The sequence below is a fragment of the Pogona vitticeps genome, chromosome 4 (genome assembly GCF_051106095.1).
Source record: "Pogona vitticeps strain Pit_001003342236 chromosome 4, PviZW2.1, whole genome shotgun sequence".
NCBI classification, from domain to species: domain Eukaryota; kingdom Metazoa; phylum Chordata; class Lepidosauria; order Squamata; family Agamidae; genus Pogona; species Pogona vitticeps.
In genome coordinates this window covers 104,571,142-104,591,003 of record NC_135786.1, presented here as the reverse complement: position 1 = coordinate 104,591,003, position 19,862 = coordinate 104,571,142, and the positions used below count along the sequence as shown (strand labels likewise).

The 19,862-nt window shown below is 42.4% G+C and overlaps 1 protein-coding gene across 4 annotated transcripts in view; it reads left to right on the top strand.

The window, feature by feature from the left end:
* CFH (complement factor H) overlaps positions 1-19,862 on the top strand; it is a 275,435-nt gene that overhangs the window by 248,546 nt on the left and 7,027 nt on the right. For 3 of the 4 annotated variants that reach the window (XM_078392301.1, XM_078392302.1, XM_078392300.1), the window contains 5 exons: positions 1,115-1,271; positions 3,112-3,288; positions 4,427-4,603; positions 10,445-10,621; positions 13,672-13,854. In XM_078392301.1, the coding sequence (XP_078248427.1) occupies positions 1,115-1,271; positions 3,112-3,288; positions 4,427-4,603; positions 10,445-10,621; positions 13,672-13,854 (871 nt within the window). The remainder of the gene's footprint in view (positions 1-1,114; positions 1,272-3,111; positions 3,289-4,426; positions 4,604-10,444; positions 10,622-13,671; positions 13,855-19,862) is intronic. The other variant, XM_078392303.1, reaches the window with a different exon arrangement.

Here is a 19,862-nt window from a genome sequence, read left to right as displayed (position 1 = left end):
TTCCCCATGCAGGACTGAATAGAACTGTTCCAGTGCTATCAAATCTTTAAGCTGCTCATAGGTCTCTGTCCCCTCCTGCGATAGCCATTTCTCAAGCAGCCTCACCAATTGGGCCCCCACTTGGGTAAAAGTCTGCTCTGGCTTCTTGGTGAGGGACCTGAATCTTTGTCTCAGCTGCTCTGCATTTATCCCATGTCTGGCAAACACCAGTTTTTTAAACTCTCCAAAATCTTTCATCAGTTCCTCAGGCATCTCGGCATAAACCTCAGCCAGGCTACCACTGATTAAAGATCGCATGATGGTCATCTTCTCAGTTTCCCTCACTGAGAAGTCCACAAACGCTCTTTCCACTAAGGAAAAGAACACCTCGGGACAATCTCCCTTGTGGTACACAGGGAATTTCTTCAGGTCAGCTTTAGACAGTTGGCCTCCCTCAGTATCCCTATTATTATTATTATTGTTCTGATTCATCAGTTCCAATCTCTTTAATTCAAACGCCATTCTCTCTCTCTCCATTCTTTCTTCTCTCTCCATTCTCTCTCTCTCTCTCTCTAACTCAAATTGCCGCTGTTTCTCTCTTTCCCTTTCTTCTCTTTCCCTTTCCCTTTCCTCCACTTCAAATTGCCTCATCCTCAGTTCATGCTGTTGGGCTATGAGCAATTTTCTAAGTTCTGGGTTCTGCTCTCCTGTGCTGTCACCCTGCACTGAGCCAAATTCATCCTCAGAACCTTGGTCAATCTGGGGGTCTTTCACTTCACTCATTTCTGCTACTTGGCTTCGAGTCAAGGGCATAACCCCCCCTCAGAACAGGCTGCTTTAAAAAGTCAAGCCTCAAAATAAAACGACCACTTTTTTCCTTTTGCCTCAGAACCAGCTTTCCCTAGAGATTGCTGCTGTTCTTCAGCACTAAACTTGCAACAGTATCGAGTCAGAGCCTACCCCCCTCTGCTGGGCCTCTCAGCTGGCAAGCTAGATCACTGTTACTATGCAGTTTTGCCTCAGCTTTTTCCCGCCAAAACTAGGCTGCCTCAGAGCACCTTAATCTAAGTCTCCCCAGTTGGCACGTTCTTCTACTAGCGCACCTCCCCGTGAGGTACACCTAGGAGACCCCCCTTCAATTCCCAATGGTGAGGCGAGACATGATGCCCCTAGAAAGTATGCTCCTGGCGAAAGCATGGAGTATTTTTGCCATGAAGGTTTTGAAATTGTTGGATCTAGGACCACTGCTAAATGTGAAAATATGGAGTGGTCTAAGTTACCAAGTTGCAAAGGTAAGAAAATGTGCTTCCATTCAGAGGTGAGGAGTTCTGAATAACTGGAGAGGGTTATTTGAGCATTCTACACCATTTTGCTATTGAGAATACGCTGGGAAGATGCCTGAGAAAGAACCCCACTGAAGATATTAGAGGTGCACAGGGCTGCACCTTTGATATTGTGTGGCCAGTCAAAACAGCATTCCGTAAGCTGTTACTGATAAGAGGTGAGTATTCCAAACAAAAAGTTCCAGCTTTTAAACATAACTGAAGCAGGACGATATTTAGCAGGATGTAGTATGCCCACAGTATGGGCATGCTGTGTGACAAATTTGAAGAAGGCTGGACAAGTACTTTTAAATTTCAAATCTTTTTTAAAGCACTTCCTACCATTCCCATTCTTTTATTTTCTTGCCATTTTTGTTATTTGTTTTGTTATTTTTCAAATGCCTTCCACTATTTCCTAAAAGGAAACTATCACCGCTGCAAGGTGTTTTTTTAAAAAATATTTGATGTTGATCCATCCTGTTGTTTAGAAGATACAGGACCTTAAAGATGCTTGTTTTACATAGGAAAACTTGCATAAAACCCGTTGAAATATTTCATAACTAATAAGCCTCCTATCTGGGCTTATATCTGGGCAAGATGGTCAGCTGGGACTTCAGTCTTAGCAAAGGCATAAGTGACTAGGAACAAATAAACACATACTGACAAGTCATGGGGGCGGGGATAAGAGAGAGAAGTGAAAGAAAAAGAGGAGTCAAACACACAGAGAGACACACAGAAGCCACTGCGGGTGGGTGAGAGGGAGCAACAGAGAAAGAAGAGACACAAAGAGGGAGAGAGATGTCTGTGCTTTGTATTTGAGTGGTAAAATGTGAAGTCAGTTTCTGGGATTTTCCCTTGCTTGGTGTCTTTACGAACGGCTGTGAACACAAGAGAAGATCCTGTGACCGTCCTGACTGGACCATATTTTGGCATTCTGAACTGTGGACACAAGAAGAGTATTCCTCATTCATAAGCCAGATATTTTTTTTTTGAAAAATTGGATATAATTAAAGACAAGCCATCAGTTTCTCACAAATGATACTATAAAACCTCAGGAAGAGAACTCTGAAAAGTTACATTTTGACTATGACATCTGGAATCCATATGACAGGGACATTCCATTTGTACCTAGTGATCTATGCCTAGCTGTGCCTCTGCTGAAATGAGATGCCCTGCCAAACTGCAAACCTTCAGGGTCTACAAACATGATGCTTTGCAACACTGAGGTGTGCTAGAAAATTTTGGGAGCTACTCTAATCACTTCACAATCAGAATAGGATAAGCTTCCCACACGACTAAGTCTGATCTGCATCTAGTTTCAGTATACCTCAGAGAGGCCATGATATGAGCTCCTTTGTAACATTATGTGGGGCGTGTACCAAACACAGCAGATGTCACCGATGGACTAAACCATCTGAGAATAGGCCATAGCTTGGGCCTCAGGATTCTCTGCTAAATTCAGGGGATCCTTAAAAGAGGGACTGAATGTTCAGAGAAAGCAACCTGCTTCCCTTGTTGTAGAACATTGGGAAAGCTGTGAACTTGGACTTGCACAAATTCAGACTTACTCTAAGGGCTGCATGTTAAATAAAGTGACCATTTGTTGTATTTTGCAGCATTTCCCACAACATCTGTGCAATTATGCAATTCTTTTCCTTCACTTTTCTGTCTCTTGCCATGTAACACATGAAGAACAAAACAAAGCTCAGTGTTGACATGAAACTCTGCTCTGTGTCTTGGTCAAAAAATGTTTGGGTAGCTTTTCATAGCCTATTCTGAAGGTTCTACTTTTGTTTGTATATCTTTACAGAAAAGTCATGCCAGAAGCCTCCCGCCATCTTCAATGCTTCATATCGTAAAACTGTGAAACTCTCCTATAAGCCTGGAGACAAAGTAGATTACGAGTGTCATCCTGGTTTTGCAGCTAAAGGACCACAAACTATTACATGCAGAAGAGGAGAGTGGTCACAGCCTTCCATCTGTGAAGGTACGTCCTATAGTTTTTTTTGTGGTGAACAGTTCACAGGCCAGTTACTTGTGGCAATACGTCAAGGGGACTTGTGAGTGTCCTGTACTCTTTTCGGTAGGTATGCAGGCTCGGGCGGATTTCTGTCACCCACAGTCCTGGAATCTAACCTATCTTTCTCACCTAAGCAACAAAGTCTGATTTTCCCAAGGCTTCTAGGGAGAGTACAAACATGTTTGGAACTTAAATAGCTGACATTTCTGGCTAAATGTTTGGGAGGGTTGGTAATGCCTCTACTGAGACCTTGGAGAGTTGCTGCTGTGAGTTGACATTATTGTGTGGGATGAGTGAATGACCAATAGTAGAGCAGAACACTAGTAGAGCAAAAACATGTTTGGAACTCAAATAACTGACATCTCTGGCCAAATGGTTCAAGGGTGGGAGTGTCTGGAATGCTTCTGCTCAGACATTGGAGAGCTGCTGCTGTCAGCCGACATTGTTGTGTGGGATGGGTGAATGGCCAATAGTAAAGTAGAACGCTAGAGCAAGAATTCTGGGGAAAAGTGACGTCCTCATCCATCCTGCAGACCATGCTGTTGCAGGTTTTCCTTTTAGAAATCTGTGCACTAAGGTGGTCCTAACGCATTGAAAACTGTTGTTTTCTGGGAAGAGACTGTTACCCTCCACTGTGGGAAGACACTTGGCAATATCCACTTTGGGCATAAGCTCTCTGTTGTGCAGTAATAATATTCTCTGCTTACATGCTATCCTGAGCCAAAAACAATCTATGTACTACTGAACATGTAAATTGAGCTGATCCATTTCCTGGTTCCAGCAGATGTAAGGCATTGGATTATGTGAATAACAACTAGAGAGTCACAGGCTGTCTTCTCAACTGCTGTCGAATGTTCATGGAAGAAAGCTGAGATCACCTTCCCATGATTCTGCTGCCTCCTCTACACATTGACCTGTTGGCACTCTAAACTCAAAGTCTTATAGAACTGTGCACCCTAGTGAATAATTATGGAATCATAGAATAATAGAGTTTGATGTGACCTATGAGACCATCAAGTCCTTAAAGAATAAAGTCATTATGAAGGCTGGGTGGAGGCAGAGTTTCAGAGAAGCCCTTACTTCTTTGCATCATCTCCTCATTCAGATGTAACCTGCAGAGAGCCCCCTCTGGTTGACAATGCTGGTATTGTGGAAGAGAGGGCAGAGTCCTACCTGCCAGGCCACGAGCTGCACTATCAGTGCCACGAAGGTTTTGAAATATCTGGTTCAGACACCATAAGATGTGAAAATAAGAAATGGTCAACACCGCCAAGGTGTGAAGGTAGGCATTTATATTTCTTGCAGAGTTCCAAAGCGTGTGTGGAAAACCCCGAGAGTATAGAGCTGGTTGGAAAATGGAGGGAAGGGTGAACTCTTACCAAGCTTCTGATGACATGTTTGCAAAATTCAGCTTTAAAAGTAGACTACAAGAGTGTATCCATAAGGTTTAATTTTAGAAACCAAAGAATAAAGCTATCCTATGTGTGTAAAGGCTATTTTCTGAACAATGTGAGCTATTGCCATGTGAGTATCATCTGACAGAAGGCAGTTCTGTGACCCTCCTCTGGAAAGCATTGAACCACTACACTGCCCTCATGGCTAAAACACAGTGACTGACATATATGAGTGAGATACCCACCTCCATCAGGGATTGCTTGGAAAGAGAGAATGTCAGAGTCACTCCTCATATGGAAAGGCATCGGGCAGTGTCTTGGTGTGTGTAAAGGTATCTATTTTGGGCTTACAGGAGACTTTTGTCTTTAATGTCTGCAATATGCAAGCTGTTCCTTTTCAGTGCCGCTTTGCAACAAGGTAAGGTACCAGAATGTCTTAAGGGGGCGGTAGTAAGACTTTTTAAAAAAATCTATCTTTGAATCATTATTAGTCAATCTCCATTGTTCCATTTCTGGTCAAATTCTTGGAGCGTATTGTGGCATCTCACCTCCAAAGGTTCCTGGATAAAGTCAGTTATCTAGATCCATTTCAGTCTGGGTTCAGGCCTGGGTATGGAACAGAGAGAGCTTTGTTGCCTTGGTGATTGACCTACACCAGGAACTGGCCAAGGGGAGTGTGCCCCTATTGAATCATTATTAGTCAATTATCAGTAATCACATGGTGAACCATCAGGCCCGTTGACATAATTCTCAATAAGGTCTGTAAATGTGGTCACAACAATTAGTTGACAACAGTGTTGTCACATGAAAAGATATACTAAAATATTTTTGAAATGTGAGGGGTGTACTCACTTCTGTGATATACTGTAGAAGTTAAATACCATAGGGGACAGGACTGAGCCCTAATAGACACCACAGACAGATGGCCAGGATGTCAAACAGGATCCCCCAATACCACCTTCTAAGTTAGGTCTTTCAGGAAGGATCGGACAGCACAAGAGCACCTCCAAGACCCACCCTAGAAAGTTACTTGAGATGGTTGATGGTATCAAAAGCTGCTGTGAGATCCAGTAGAATCAATAATTGTATACCAGAAAAGGTCTGGGAATCACACTTTAGTGGTATTTACTCACAGCACCCAGATATCACTGTTAAAATTCAAGAACTGACAGTTGGCTTAATGGAGTCGCCCCATTTCCATGCAGTAAATCAGCTTATTGATTTGTCAACTGAGAAAGTTGTCAACTGGCCGGGAGCGCATTTTCAGTGTTAAAGCTGGTGCATGAGTTGTGCCCATTCCTTGAGATGTCCAATCTTGCCATGGTGATATTTTAAACGTGATATTTAGATAGTGTTTTTAAGTTCATTATGAACAGCTTGCATCCTCTATGGGGAGAAAGATGGCATATAAATAATTTAAAGAAATAAATAATAAATAAATACATTACTATGGCAAAGGCCACAGTTTGGGACTCACCGCTGTGGACAAAGTATATGATCGTTGACAAAACGTAAGTATATTTGATATTTTTTAAAAAGGTAAATGTTCCCCTTGAAAATTTGTCCAGTCGTGTCCAACTGTAGGCGGCGGTGCTCATCTCCTTTTCCAACCCATAGAGCTAGTGTTTGTCCGCAGACAATAATCTCTGGTCACGTGGCCAGCATGACTAGACACAGAACAATGTTACCTTTCCACCGAGGTGGTACCTGTTTATCTACTCACATCTTTACATGCTTTGGAACTGCTAGGTTGGCAGGAGCTGGGACAAGTGACGGGAGCTCACTCCATCATGTGGATTTGATCTTACGACTGCAGGTCTTCTGACCTTGCAGCACAGAGGCTTCAGCAGTTTAACCTGCAGCGCCACCACTGCAGTGTAATATAATAAACTATATTAATTATCAATTCTTTAGATTTTTCTCTTTCTTTTCTGACAAACCTAAATAATGTTGAATGGGATGGAGAGAGGGTTGAATTCTCTGTCTGAAGTGAAGGAACTATCCATAACACTTCTAGCTGCTCAGGAAAGACAAGGAGTTAATAAATTAAACCCCAAAGCACTGACTCCCTGCCTTCACCTCAGGAAAAAAAAATCATCTGTTTCCTTTTTTACTCTCTTTTTTAAAAAGAAAACAAGAGAGAGAAAACCCTCTTCCTTGTCTGATTTTTACTCATCTCCTTTGTCTCTCCTTTCTTTCCCATAAATTTGATAGGAGAAGGTTCTGAAAAATCCTGCTAAACCCAACACTCAAAACCAAAGGCTCCAAAACATCTCTGCTTTCTTAAGGATGCCTAAGATCTCCAGCTGACTCCTCTAGGAGAAACCCAGCATGGAGTTTACAGCTGGTCTCCTACATCATAGCAGAGCCCTGTCTGTTTGTGGCTGTCCAATACCCTCCTTCCTTAGTTTTTCCCATGCATGAGTCACCTTCCATACTTTGATTCAGCTGAACTCAACTAACTTTTTATCTTTAGCACTACCCGCCACAGCATAGGGACTACTTAGTATGTCCCATGCCTTCTACCATGCTGAAAATTTTGGCCCTAAGATTCCCTTGTAAATCTCTCCACACCAAACATGGAATAATTGCCGACCATATGATCCATGTTTTGGGGCACCGTGCTGCAAAAGCTCTTAGGTCTGCCATGACCTGGAGGATCAGCAACTTGCCCGACTTTTGGGACAAGTCATTCTCTCCCAAATGAATCACCAGAATATCAGGGGGCACATCCAGAGTACCTGGGGATGCCAATTCAAAGAAACCATCCTAGAGCATGCCTCTCCGTCCCCTCCATTCCACTGCAGCCACATCTGCAAGGCCCAGGTTGCGACCCCAACTGGTCTGTCTGGCATATCTGGTTGCCCAAAAGACATAACTATACGCACATAACAGAACTCAAACTCAGGCCAACAGCTTCTCCGTACCTGCAACGATAGATAACAAGCAGCACTTAACACTATGGTAATAGGCGAACATATGTGTGGTATTTGCCAGATGACCATCTGCCCATTTTTTAAAATATCCTCAACATCATATCCTAGGACAGCCACCGTAGATGCAGTGCCAATCCTAAAGGAATGTGTCCCAAAATGCCAACCATGTGTCCTGGCCTTGCACAAGGCCTGGGAAGTAACCTTCTGAAACTGGTACTTTGTGAGTGGCGATCCTTGTGACACAAAAAATTGTCTGCTCCATCACCTCTAAGATGCAAGAACTCTAATGTAGCATTCAGCTGACAGATCTCGACCTCCAAACACTGCCCTAACCATATAACCTGTCCTTTTCCCAACTGGTCTGTTTTTGTTCTACACAAGTGGAGTGTAATCCTATTTTTTGATACTACCACTTCCTTCCTCTGCAGAGAGGATAGCAATGTGTCTTTTTTTGGATGGCAAATACTACACATCAAACTATCCGTGCTACACCAGCATTGGGTTTATCAACAGTAAGAGAGAATGAACAAGAAAAAAGGGTGTCCAAGCAATTAATAATGTTAATGCTCATGGCAGCTTGCCGGGCTGGAAGACCACCAAACTCTTAACCTTAAACTGCTGATATTCTGAACTGTGACAAATTGCTGTGGCAAATAAACCAACAGAGCAGCGTGGAGTAGTTAGAAGTGAAGCCAAAATAACAGTATGGAAAATGTGTCATGATTCTATCTTATATACAACTCAAAAAAGCAATCAATATACAAATCCTTCCTTGGATTATGGAACAAATAAGTGCAAATGGTAATATAAAGAAACAGAAAGAAAATCTTCAAGCCATTAATGAATTCCTTTTATATATTTAATGGCAAGATAAATTTTAAAAAATGTATTAAATATTAAACCTTCATCACTAACTAAATTTCAGTTGTATGTATCTGCTTGTTGGAATTTTTATGATTCTCTTTTTTTTAAAAAAAATATTTCTTTTGGTTTGGACTGTCATTTTGTGTTTTAAAATGTCTTAAGATGCTCCCAACCTAGTAGTTACAATTGACAAATGATGGAGCACACTATGTAGACAGACCCATCCAGGGCCATTGGTCTTCAGAGACACAGCTTACTGGTTTAAACAACCCATCTAACCATAATGCATCTTCAGAACATGTTTTCATGTTGCTGCATTCTAGTGAAGTGGTTTCATACTGTTCCATAATGGTCAGGGTGGAGAATATCCCAAGAAAAGCCCAAAACAATCAGCAAGGAGGCATGTACTCTTTCTCCCTATATACCTTCATGTGATAAGAAAAACACATTCACTGCAACACATGTAGGCTTCATCTTATATGCAATGCTGAATGACAGGTATTTCATCTGTCCCAGGCCTACCTCCATGTTCATCCAAACAGCTTTGACCTACTGATTTTGATGTACGCAGTGCAGACAATGGCTTTCATCCCGATTTGATTGTTTCTAGACACAAGTGGTCTAGTCAAAACTATGGTCTTTCCAGTAGTGTTGTATGGAAGTGAGAGCTGGGCCCAAAAGAAGGCTGACCACTGAATAATTGATGCTTTTGAATTGTGATGCTGGACGAGACTCTTGAGAGTCCCCTGGATTGAAAGGAGATCAAGTGTATCCATTCTGAAGGAAATCAACTCTGAGTGCTCACTGGAAGGACAGGTCCTGAAGCTGAGGCTTCAATACCTTGGCCATTTCATGAGTAGAGAAGACTTCCTGGAAAAGAACCTGATGTTGGGAAAGTGTGAAGGCAAGAGGAGAAGGGGATGATAGAGGACGAGATGGTTGGACAGTGTCATCGAAGTGACGAACATGAATTTGACCCAACTCTGGGAGGCAGTGGAAGACAGGAGGGCCTGGCGTGCTCTAGTTCATGGGGTCATGAAGAATCAAACACATCTTAAAAACTAAATAACAACAGACTCAAATGGTGTTTTTGATCCATAAGTGTCCAGCATCTGAATCAATTGTTACAAATTTTTATAGGTTTCATACTTTCAGAAAGTGTAAACACAATAGGAAATATTATCCTAGTCTGCTAAAAAAGAAAAAAGTGGGAGGGTATAGGCCTTTGTTGATGTTTCTTATCTAATCAATTGGGAGAATATTCCAGGATTCAGAAAATAAAACAAAGTGAAGGTCTTTCTTGGTCCAAGATGAACCATGATGGCGATCCAAGTGTTTAAGATGGGACATTTTCTGTCCCAATCTATAAGGCAGGTTTTGAGGCCTATATATATATTTTCTGCAGATAAGCCTACTAAATACAGTGGTGCCTCCCTTAACGGGTGCCCCGTTTAATGACGAATCCGCATAGCAACAATTTTTTGCGATCGTTTTTTCGATTGCATTGCAATGTTTTAGATAGGAAAATATCTCTTTGCGATGATCGGTACCCTGTTTCGCATACCGATCATAGCATAGCAATGATTTTCCAACAGCTGATCAGCGGTTCCAAAATGGCCTCTGGGTAAAAAAAATGGCCGCCTGCTATGTTTTCGCCCGGATTCCTCGCTTACCAGGCAGCAAAAATGGCCGCCGTATGGAGGATTTTCACTTAAAGATGAGGTTTTTGCCCATAGGAACACATTAAACTGGTTTTAATGCATTCCTATGGGCTTTTTATTTTCGCATAGCGACAAAATCGCTTTGCAGTGATTTCTGCTGCACGGATTATCATCGCTATGTGGGGCACCACTGTATACAAACATTGATTTAGGAAACCAAGTGTATTTTCAAACCATCTTTCACATACTGTTTTGTTTACCCTTTCAGATATGAGGTGTTCTCCTCCACCTGATATTGAAAATGGTCAGCTTAATGGAGTTCGAAAACCATGGTATTTTCCTCTGGAGAAAGTGAAGTATCGATGCCTCCCATCCTACAGTCTTTTTGGACCTTATGCAGCAATGTGTTTGAAGAGAGAATGGATAAACTTACCAGAGTGCAGAGGTACTTTTTTGTTCTAATGAAAGAGAGAATACTGTTTGACAGGCTGTCTCCCCACCAGCACCACTTTTTTGTTTAACCACATGTTTTGAGGGAAGACTGTAGAATCTTTAGTATGGTGCAATCAGACCCACCAATCTGAGGACAGCCCACCTGACGTGTTTTGCAGCCCCTTTGGGATCAGCTTGCTCTGGCAACCACCTGCTCAGAGGCTGCGGGGAAGGAATCCCTGCCCTGCCTCCTTGTCTGAGTGGGTGGCTGTCAGAGGAGGCAAAGAAGGGAAATCACTGCTCCTGCCCAGACTGGTCAGCTGCCCCAGGAAGAGGACCTAGCCAATGCACACAAGCTTGTGAGTGGGGCAGCTGGGTAGGGAAGGGAATGCTGCACATATGAATTTAGATGAACTGGACCAAATCAATTCATGCCCATTTCTAGTCTAGGTTTTTTTCTCTATATCCAGATTTACCTTCAAAAGTAATTTGTGGAGGCAAATAAGATGTTTCACATAATATTTATTAGCCATTACACATGAAGGGGGAGATATGGGGAAGGCAACTGCAAAATTGTGCTACAAGAGAGACAAATACAACAGGACATGTATTTTCTCCAGGATGACCCTTTTCAGATAGTTTGGATAGCCAAGATGTTACTCCATGATATATTATATCTTTATATTGAGTGATTTACTAACTAGAGTGGAGGAGACACAAATAAATACAATTAAGATATTGGATTGTGCTATAGTTAATATGGATTTTAAAACTAAATGTGATTATAAAGAAGCAGAAAGATGGAAATGGATTTAATTACAGTAAAATAAAAATGTAATTGATAAAATGGAGAAGGAATTGAAAGAGGTACGGTAAATTAAAAAGAGAAGAGGAAACAAAGTGTAATATGATACACTATAAAGGGAATTGTATCTGGGCAAATTGTCAAGTAAGAATTTAATTTAAAAAGACAAAAAGAGGGGTAATAAGAGGAGGTAAAAGACTTAGAGAAGAAATAAATTGTGGATAGAGAAGTCCAGACTTTAGCAGAAATGCAACCTAGAAGAAAAAAAGTTAGATGGTATTGAAACTGAAAGAGTTCAAAGAAAATATAATTGAGGAGAGAAACTGGTGCTGCAACCTGCTCCCAACTCCCCAGCTCAAGGGCCCTGAAGCAGTGGTGGGATTCAGCCGGTTCGCACCACTTCTACAGAATCGATACCTAATGTACTATCCATTCTGCAGAACCGTTTGCTAGTCTGCTGAATCCCACCACTGGCGACACCCCCTCCTTCCCCCACCAAAGGCTGCCTGTAGGATCTGGGGAAAGAAGGAGGAAGAGGAGCTGACACAAACACACAAAAATAAATAGATGCATCTCCCCCCCCCCTTCCTTGCAAGGCCTTCTTGCATTGCAGAGCAAGTGGGAGGAGGGGCCCGGTCCGGATTGCCCGGTCTCTGGGGAGGAAGGCTTTTTTTCTGGGTATTTTTAAAAATATCTCTCTGCAACTCCTTAGTCCCCACCCTGTTCCTGGACCCCCTATTGCTGACCTCCTTGCCGGTCCTCTGGCAGGAATCTCGTGAGGAAGCCCATCCACCCCACCCCACCTTGCAAAGTGTCCTTTCCCCCTTTGCTAGCTCTTGGTTTTCCTGAATGAAAAGAGGAACGGGGGCAGGAGGTGCTAGAACAAAGCAGGTGGAGGGGATGAGCAGAAGGGGCGGAGCCTCAATGGGGCAGAGCCTCAATGGGGCAGAAAACGGAGAGGGGAGACCCCCATGGGGGGCAGGAGAGCCTCTTTATTCTTCCTCCTCCCCCACCACCAATAGGGTCTGCCAAGCATTTCATGGAAGCCCCCCCCTCTGCGCTTTCTCCTTCTTGGGGGGAGAGAAAGGGAATCCTTTGCCACCCACCAAAAAAGGGTGCTTTAAGGATCTGGGGAAAGAGGGGGATCTCCTCGCAGGAAAGCACAGAAAGAGCCTGGGTGTCTTTCTGGGGAGGCGGGATCGAAATCACTCTGACTTCCCATCTGCTCCCCTCCCAATTTACACCCCCTCGGATAAGGCAGAGGAGGAACAGGACAAAATATAGTAGACCCTCCCACCCACCCCTTGCAAGGCCTTCGTGGATTGCAGACTGAGCGGGAGGAGGGGCAATCAAACAGCAGTATGGAAATATCTTCAATAACTGTTTGTCAGGTATTTAATATTAAAAATCTTCCTTTAAACATAATCTAGTTGTCTGTACTTCTTTTACTGTTCTTATTGCAGTATTTAATGCATGAATTATTAAACTATCTTACGGTATATCTTTTGGTATAGTTAAAATGGTCATTAGAATGATTTTCAAATACCTGAATGGTAGAATGAGATTTGGAATGGCAATTAATAATAAGAAAACATGTTATGTTAAATTAAAGAAGGAATTGCTGAAGAAGACTATAATTATATTTGGGGAGATTTTATACAGTTTGTATTAATAAAAGGGAAAGGACAATTAACAACAGAAGAAACATGACATTTTAAATGTTCCCTGTTATACTTTGTTTCATTTTTATTTTACATGCTTACATATAGCTTTCCGCTCTTCCACTTATCTCCTGATGGAAATATTTACAATTCTTACTATGGCAGAGGATTTATGTTATTATACTTTTGACTTGTCATTAAATTGCCTTCTCTTCCTTTTATCTCTTGCTCAAATATTTCCACCAGCTTTTATCAGTTAATTGCTCAGGAATCTGTTACTTAGGCAGGGTATTTTTGAAACAAAGTTTTATCAAGGCTTCATGGAGAAGATTTGTTATTTCTTCATATTTGAAGCCCAGGCTTCAAATTTGAACTCCATGTGGAGTTTCTTTTGGCATAGTGGGAGAGGTGGGCTTTCCCCAACTCATTGGTTGATAGTCATGATCATGTTTGGAAATAAATTTTCTGCAGGCCGCTCTGATCTTTGGCAACATTATAATGATTGGCATGTTTGTGTAAATCATCTTGAGCTTTGTGGTGGCTTATTCATGTGTGTCACCTAACAGTTTCCTTCTCTAATTCAATGTGTCACCATAGATGTTGCAGGAAGATGTGATCGCCCACCTTCTATAGAGAATGGAGACATTCTGGAAATGGCCAAGTCTGAATATCTGTCGGGAGAAAACGTGCACTATAAATGCCAAATCCTGTACAGAATGGATGGAAATGCAGAAGTAACTTGCCATAATGGTCATTGGACGCAACCACCAACATGCATAGGTATTTGTTTGTTTGTTTGTTTGTTTATTATGGCATAACACAATACAGCATTATTGTGTATGACTTCACAAAGATAATATTCTATATATAACGTAAAACCTTAAAAGAATTAATTCTGTGAAATATTAACACACAGGTGTAATAACCATCAACAGTGCTTCACTTCCAAATGGTAAAAGTTTTTGTTAATATAACAGTCTGCTCACTGGACTAGAAACCAGCATAAGCTGAAATCAAATTCTGTTGCTTTCTACAGTAAATTGCACAAGAAAGTGTAGTTAGTCTCAATCTGAGTAGGTTCCAATGAGTGTAATACTGATTCAGTTCATCAAAGTGAATCTGGGGTATTGTGCTTCTACATATATCCACAATTCAAAATACCAGGAAATAGCCAAATATTGCTGCATGATATTGTGCCTGCTTTGCCAGCAGGAAAAAGGATCTCAATCTTTATGTTAAATGCTTTACTTAGCAAAGGATAGGCTGAATGTTAACACCAATGTCAGCAGTTAAGATTATCTACAGGATACCCTCTTGTGCTCACTACTATTCACAAAGAGACACTAAGCAAGGGAAAATAACAGAAGCTGATTCTATTTTTGATCAGTTAACCACAGCTAAACAGAAATAATTTTTCAGGGCTGTTTTTACAACAAATGTGAATGATAGTATTTTGACACATTGCAGCTGGAGAAAATCTCTCTCTCTCTTTCTCTGTGTGTCTGCGTATACAGTAGTGCCTCGCTTAATGGGCGCCCTGTTTAACGACGAAATCACATACCGACAAAGTTTTTGCGATCGCATTGCGATGTTTTAAATGGGCAAAATCGCTTTGCGATGATCGGTACCCTGTTTTGCTTACCGATTATCGCAAAGTGATGATTTTCTAACAGCTGATCGGCAGTTCCAAAATGGCCTCCAGGTAAAAAAATGGCCGCCTGCTGTGTTTTCGTGTGGATTCCTCGCTTACTGGGCAGCGAAAATGGCCACCGCATGGAGGATTTTCACTTTAAGGTGAGTTTTAAGCCCATAGAAACGCATTAAATGGGTTTTAATGCATTCCTATGGGCTTTTAAAAATCGCATAGCGACGAAATCGCTTTGCAGCGATTTTTGCTGTACTGATTAACGTCGCTATGTGAGGCACCACTGTACTTCTAAGAGTGAATCAGAAACAGACATTAGTGAAGAGTGTATATTTGTGTACATATGTTTATACATGTGTCTTTGATTTTATTTATGCTTTTGATAATAATCTTTGTTAATTTTAAGAAATAAATTAGCTATCACAAATCCATTTCAGGCTTAAGTAATTATTACTATTAAAAACAGTTTTTTTCCCTGTTGTTGTTTAGTCTTTAAGTTGTGTCCGACTCTTCATGACCCCATTTTTTTTACCTACTAGACATTATTTCATGTTTCCCCCAAAATGGAATAAGACTTAGATCAAGACTTAATTTGAAGATATATGATTAATTAAAATTAATACAAATTAAAATTAAATATCCCATTTAATTGATCATACGATAAATGACGTTAATTGTACAATTTCTAGATTTTTCTGAGAATCAAGAACTTTTGATTTAATAGCAACTAGTTGCATAAACAGCAAAGGCTGGCAAAGGCAGTTTTAAGAAAGAGGAAATGGTGCAGCAGTTGAGATTTAAGCTTAATTAAATGTTTCCTTTAATTAATTCAGTCAGTGCTAAAGTTCTTTTTTTCCATCAGCACTTAATATTAAATACATTACCATTTTATTGACTTAAGCAGCCATTTGAGCCATGTTCCACTGAAATTGAGTGGTAAATCGTAACAATGATTTTATGAAACATGGGTAGTATTAGGAGCCACAGAAGAGACTTGTGATATTATAGTTCATGATACATTTTCCTATCCACAGTTTACTATCCAGTAGGCCCTGACATGATTGCAGTAACACTATCCCAAATCTAGAATGTTTAACAATGCATAACATTATTCCATTTCAGTAGTGGTAGCACTGTTGTAATGTTAGTCTCCATCCTGTAAATTCACTTACTGAATTGGCTTAGAAGAAAAAATGATTCAACGACTTTTGAGGTCTTCTCAAACCCTGTCATTATATGTGCCTGGTATTTCTCGCTGGCTGGATAGGTGTAACACGGAATAGTAGTTTCCTGTTTGTAGCAGCTTCCTTTGCATAAACTCCCCATGTTTGTTCCACTGGACAGGTAATTCTGGGACTTAGGTCCTTTGCTCCTCTACTGAATGCCATCCATATTCAATTATTAGTGAAGCTGGAGTGGATATCATAAAAATAAATAATTGTGTTGCATCAACTTTGATGTATGGAGGCCCTTTCCAGAGTTTTTTTTTAGGTAGAAAGTACAGTGAAATTGTTTACAGCCCCCTTTTTCTGGGGCTGTTCCTGGGAATCTGCACTTTACCTATCACTACTCAAGGGACATGGTGGCGCTGTGGGCTAAACCGCAGAAGCCTGTGCTGCAGGGTCAGAAGACCAAGCAGTCGTAAGATCGAATCCACGCAACTGAGTTCCCGTCGCTTTGTCCCAGCTCCTCGCCAACCTAGCAGTTCGAAAGCATGTAAATGTGAGTAGATAAATAGGTACCATCTCAGTGGGAAGGTAAAACGGCATTCCCTAGTCACGCTGGCCACGTGACAACAGAAAACTGTCTTCGGACAGGCGCTGGCTCTATGGCTTGAAAACCAGGATGAGCACTGCCCCCTAAAGTCGGACATGACTGGACTGAAAATGTCAAGGGGAACCTTTACCTTTACCTTACTCAAGCTAACTCTTCCAGAAGGCATGGTGGGGAATCAGGCTCCTATCCTCTGGCTCTGCAGCCATATACCATTCACAAAGTTACACCAGGCAAGAGAAAATCCCAGAAACTGATTCTTTTTTCATCACTTGACCCATTTCAATCCAAATACAAAGCAACTGTCAGGCTTGTTTTTCAATAAGTGCAAATGGTAGTGAGCACAAGAGATGACTCTGCAGACCAACTTATCTGCCGGCATTGGTGTTATTAACATCCAGGCTGCCCTTTGCTATGTAATACTTGCCATCATTTTTCCTGCTGGCAATATGAAGCAAGATTGTGCAGCAATATCAGGTCATTTCATGGCATTTTAGATAATGGATGCAGGAAGCACAGTATCCCAAGTTCATAAACTAGTTTGTTTGTTTTTTTAAAAAAAGAATGGAATATTCTGGGTTTTCAAAACAGAAGTTAAATATACACATACTACACATAAATTCCAACAGAAACTTCCCTCGTATAGAATTACCCAGTGCTAGATGATCCTAGAAAATGAGCACATGTTCTGTACTATGATTACTAGGAGACAAGAGAAGCAAGAACAGCTTGGATGGTCATTTGTGTCTGCACAGGGGGGACAGGTTTACTATTTAAAAACAATAAATCTAAACTCCTTTGCCTAAAAAACTTCCCCAAATTTGGCTGAGAGCAACAGTTGACTGTCTGCTATATCTGTTCCAAATTCAGTGCTGATCTGAGTTCAAGTATCAAAGTTATAATTTTTAGAGCAATAATGAACCATGTGTGGAGACCCTAAACATATGCAATTTGGTAGGGCAGCTTGTTTTTCAATATTCTGCGTGGGGCTTCTGGGAGCTGGAGTAAAAAACTCATTTGACTCAATTGATTTGGTGTTCATGCAGGAATATTGTTGTTTTTCACACTGAATTTTTAACTTGAAACAGAAAACACTTAATGACTGTAAGGTTATTTTTTCAAGCAGAATATCAACTGTCTAAGAGAGTACTGTAGATGAAATTGTCAGGGGCTGAGTACCACACACTTGGTCCTGAGAGATTGAGAGAAGGGCCTCCTGGAAGATCTTCAAAAGTAGATGGAGTTGGGTGTCATGGATAGTACCTAATTATCAAATTCTGGACAGGCTCCTTCAGGTTTTTCATGTATATGTGAAATAGCATAGAGTATCATGGAACCCTGAGACATTCTACAGGCTAATGGTTAAGGTGTTGAACAGTAATCCCCCAGCACCACTACCATTCACAAAGTAACACCATGCAAGGGGAAATCCCAGGAGCTGACTCCTTTTTACATCAGTAAACCACTTCTCCCCAAACACAAAGCAATTGTCAGGGCTATTTTTAACAAGAGTGAATGCTAATGAGCACAAGAGAGGATCCTCTAGACCACTGGTTCTTAACCTTGGGTTACTCAGGAGTTTTGGACTGCAACTCCCAGAAGCCTTCACCACCAGCTGTGCTGACTGGGGTTTCTGGGAGTTGCAGTTCAAAAGCATCTGAGTAACAAAGGTTAAGAACCACTGCTCTAGACCAGTGGTTCTTAACCTTGGGTAATCCAGGTGTTCTTGGACTGCAATTCCCAGGAGCCTTCACCTCCAGCTATGCTGGTTGGGGCTTCTGGGACTTGCAGTCCAAGAACACCTGGGTTACCCAAGGTTAAGAACCACTGGTCTAGATCAGAGGACCTCAACCCCCAGTCCACAGTCCAGTGCTCATCTGTGGCCTGAGCCAGACTGGGCCACGGAGACAGACCCCCCACATGCACTCAACGCCACACAGCTGATTTGTGTGAGCGCTGTGCCATGCTTCCGAGTTACTTTAGACTGCCAAGGATGTGGAACGGTAGCCCACCAGCATAGCATCCCTTTCCCTGTCTAGGCCCCTTGTTCCCACCACTGGCCTTTGCTAACCACCCCCTTCCACTCCTGAGGCAAGCGACATATAAGCTTGAGGTGGCTCATATGTTGCCCTCCCAAAGTTGCCCTACCAGCAGAGATCTGAGACCTGCTTTGGGGGAAAAGGCAATGAGAGGATGGGAGTCTCCTCGTGGTCCAGATGCAATGCCATTTTCTTTGATGGGACACGGGCGTTGATGTCATGCAGACATGATCGAGGCCTTTCAGCTCAGCACAGGGTGGATTCACCTCCATCCCTTGGGGTCTCGGAGCCCTGCCCCCTTCACAGGCGGCCCGCCGCCCTTTCCCATTGCTTGTTCCACCTGCGGGCTCCTCAGGGCGGGGGCGTCGAAGGAGCCATCACGCAAGGTGGCGGTAAAGCAGGCGGCAGAGGTGGTGCTGGTGGAGGCGGCAGAAGTGCAGACCATCAACAGCCAGGAGCTTTAGGATGAGGCAGCCATATAAGCCCACGGGCAGCAGCGGCAGTGGCACCTCCGGGCTTCTGCAGGGAGGGAGCGACCATTTGGGAGACCCCTTCCGAACCCAGTGACCCCATCAACTGGCTGGCGCTCTCCACTTCCTGCGTGGGTGAGAGGAGCGCCCCTTCACTTTGCCAGAGCCCCCTGGTGTGCGGAGTTTCCACCGAAGATGTGTTGGAGCTGGGGAGGTATTTGTCAGAGTCGGGCTGTGGGCAGCAGGATTTAAGGGTGCCAGGCCAGCAGCAGTAGACATGGGATGGGGGGTCGGTGAGGCAGGGGCAGTAAAGGCCCATGCATGGATGCCCCCCATGCTCCCCCCATTCATGGGCACCAGCAGTGGCAGCCTCTCCCTCGGGGTCCTTGGAAGAATGGTCTTCAATAAAACTGGTCCCTGGCATTAAAAAGATTGGGGACAACTGCTCTAGGCTCTCTTAACTGCTGCTGTTGGTGTTGTCAACATTCAGATTGCTTTTTGTTATGTAAATCTTTGCATCCTTTCCTGCTGGCAATGCACACATAATATTGTGCAGTAATACTGGATCATTTCCTAGGTTTTTGCATCATGGGTACAGGAGTACAATATCCCACATTAATTAACCGGGTGATTGTTGAAGAATTGAATTGTTTGTATCCAGTCATTCAAAAATCATTTTGAATGTGGATATTGTTTCTGCATTTACAATTTCATCATCAGAGGCATCCTTCAAACTTGAGAGACCATGGTAACGTGCTCTGTATGGAGGACTTCGACGCTGTTTGCAAAGGTGGAGTGTCCTCTGCAGAGCATGAAGCCTGGGTAAAATAATATCGAGGATAGGCTGTTACCCAAGCAGCA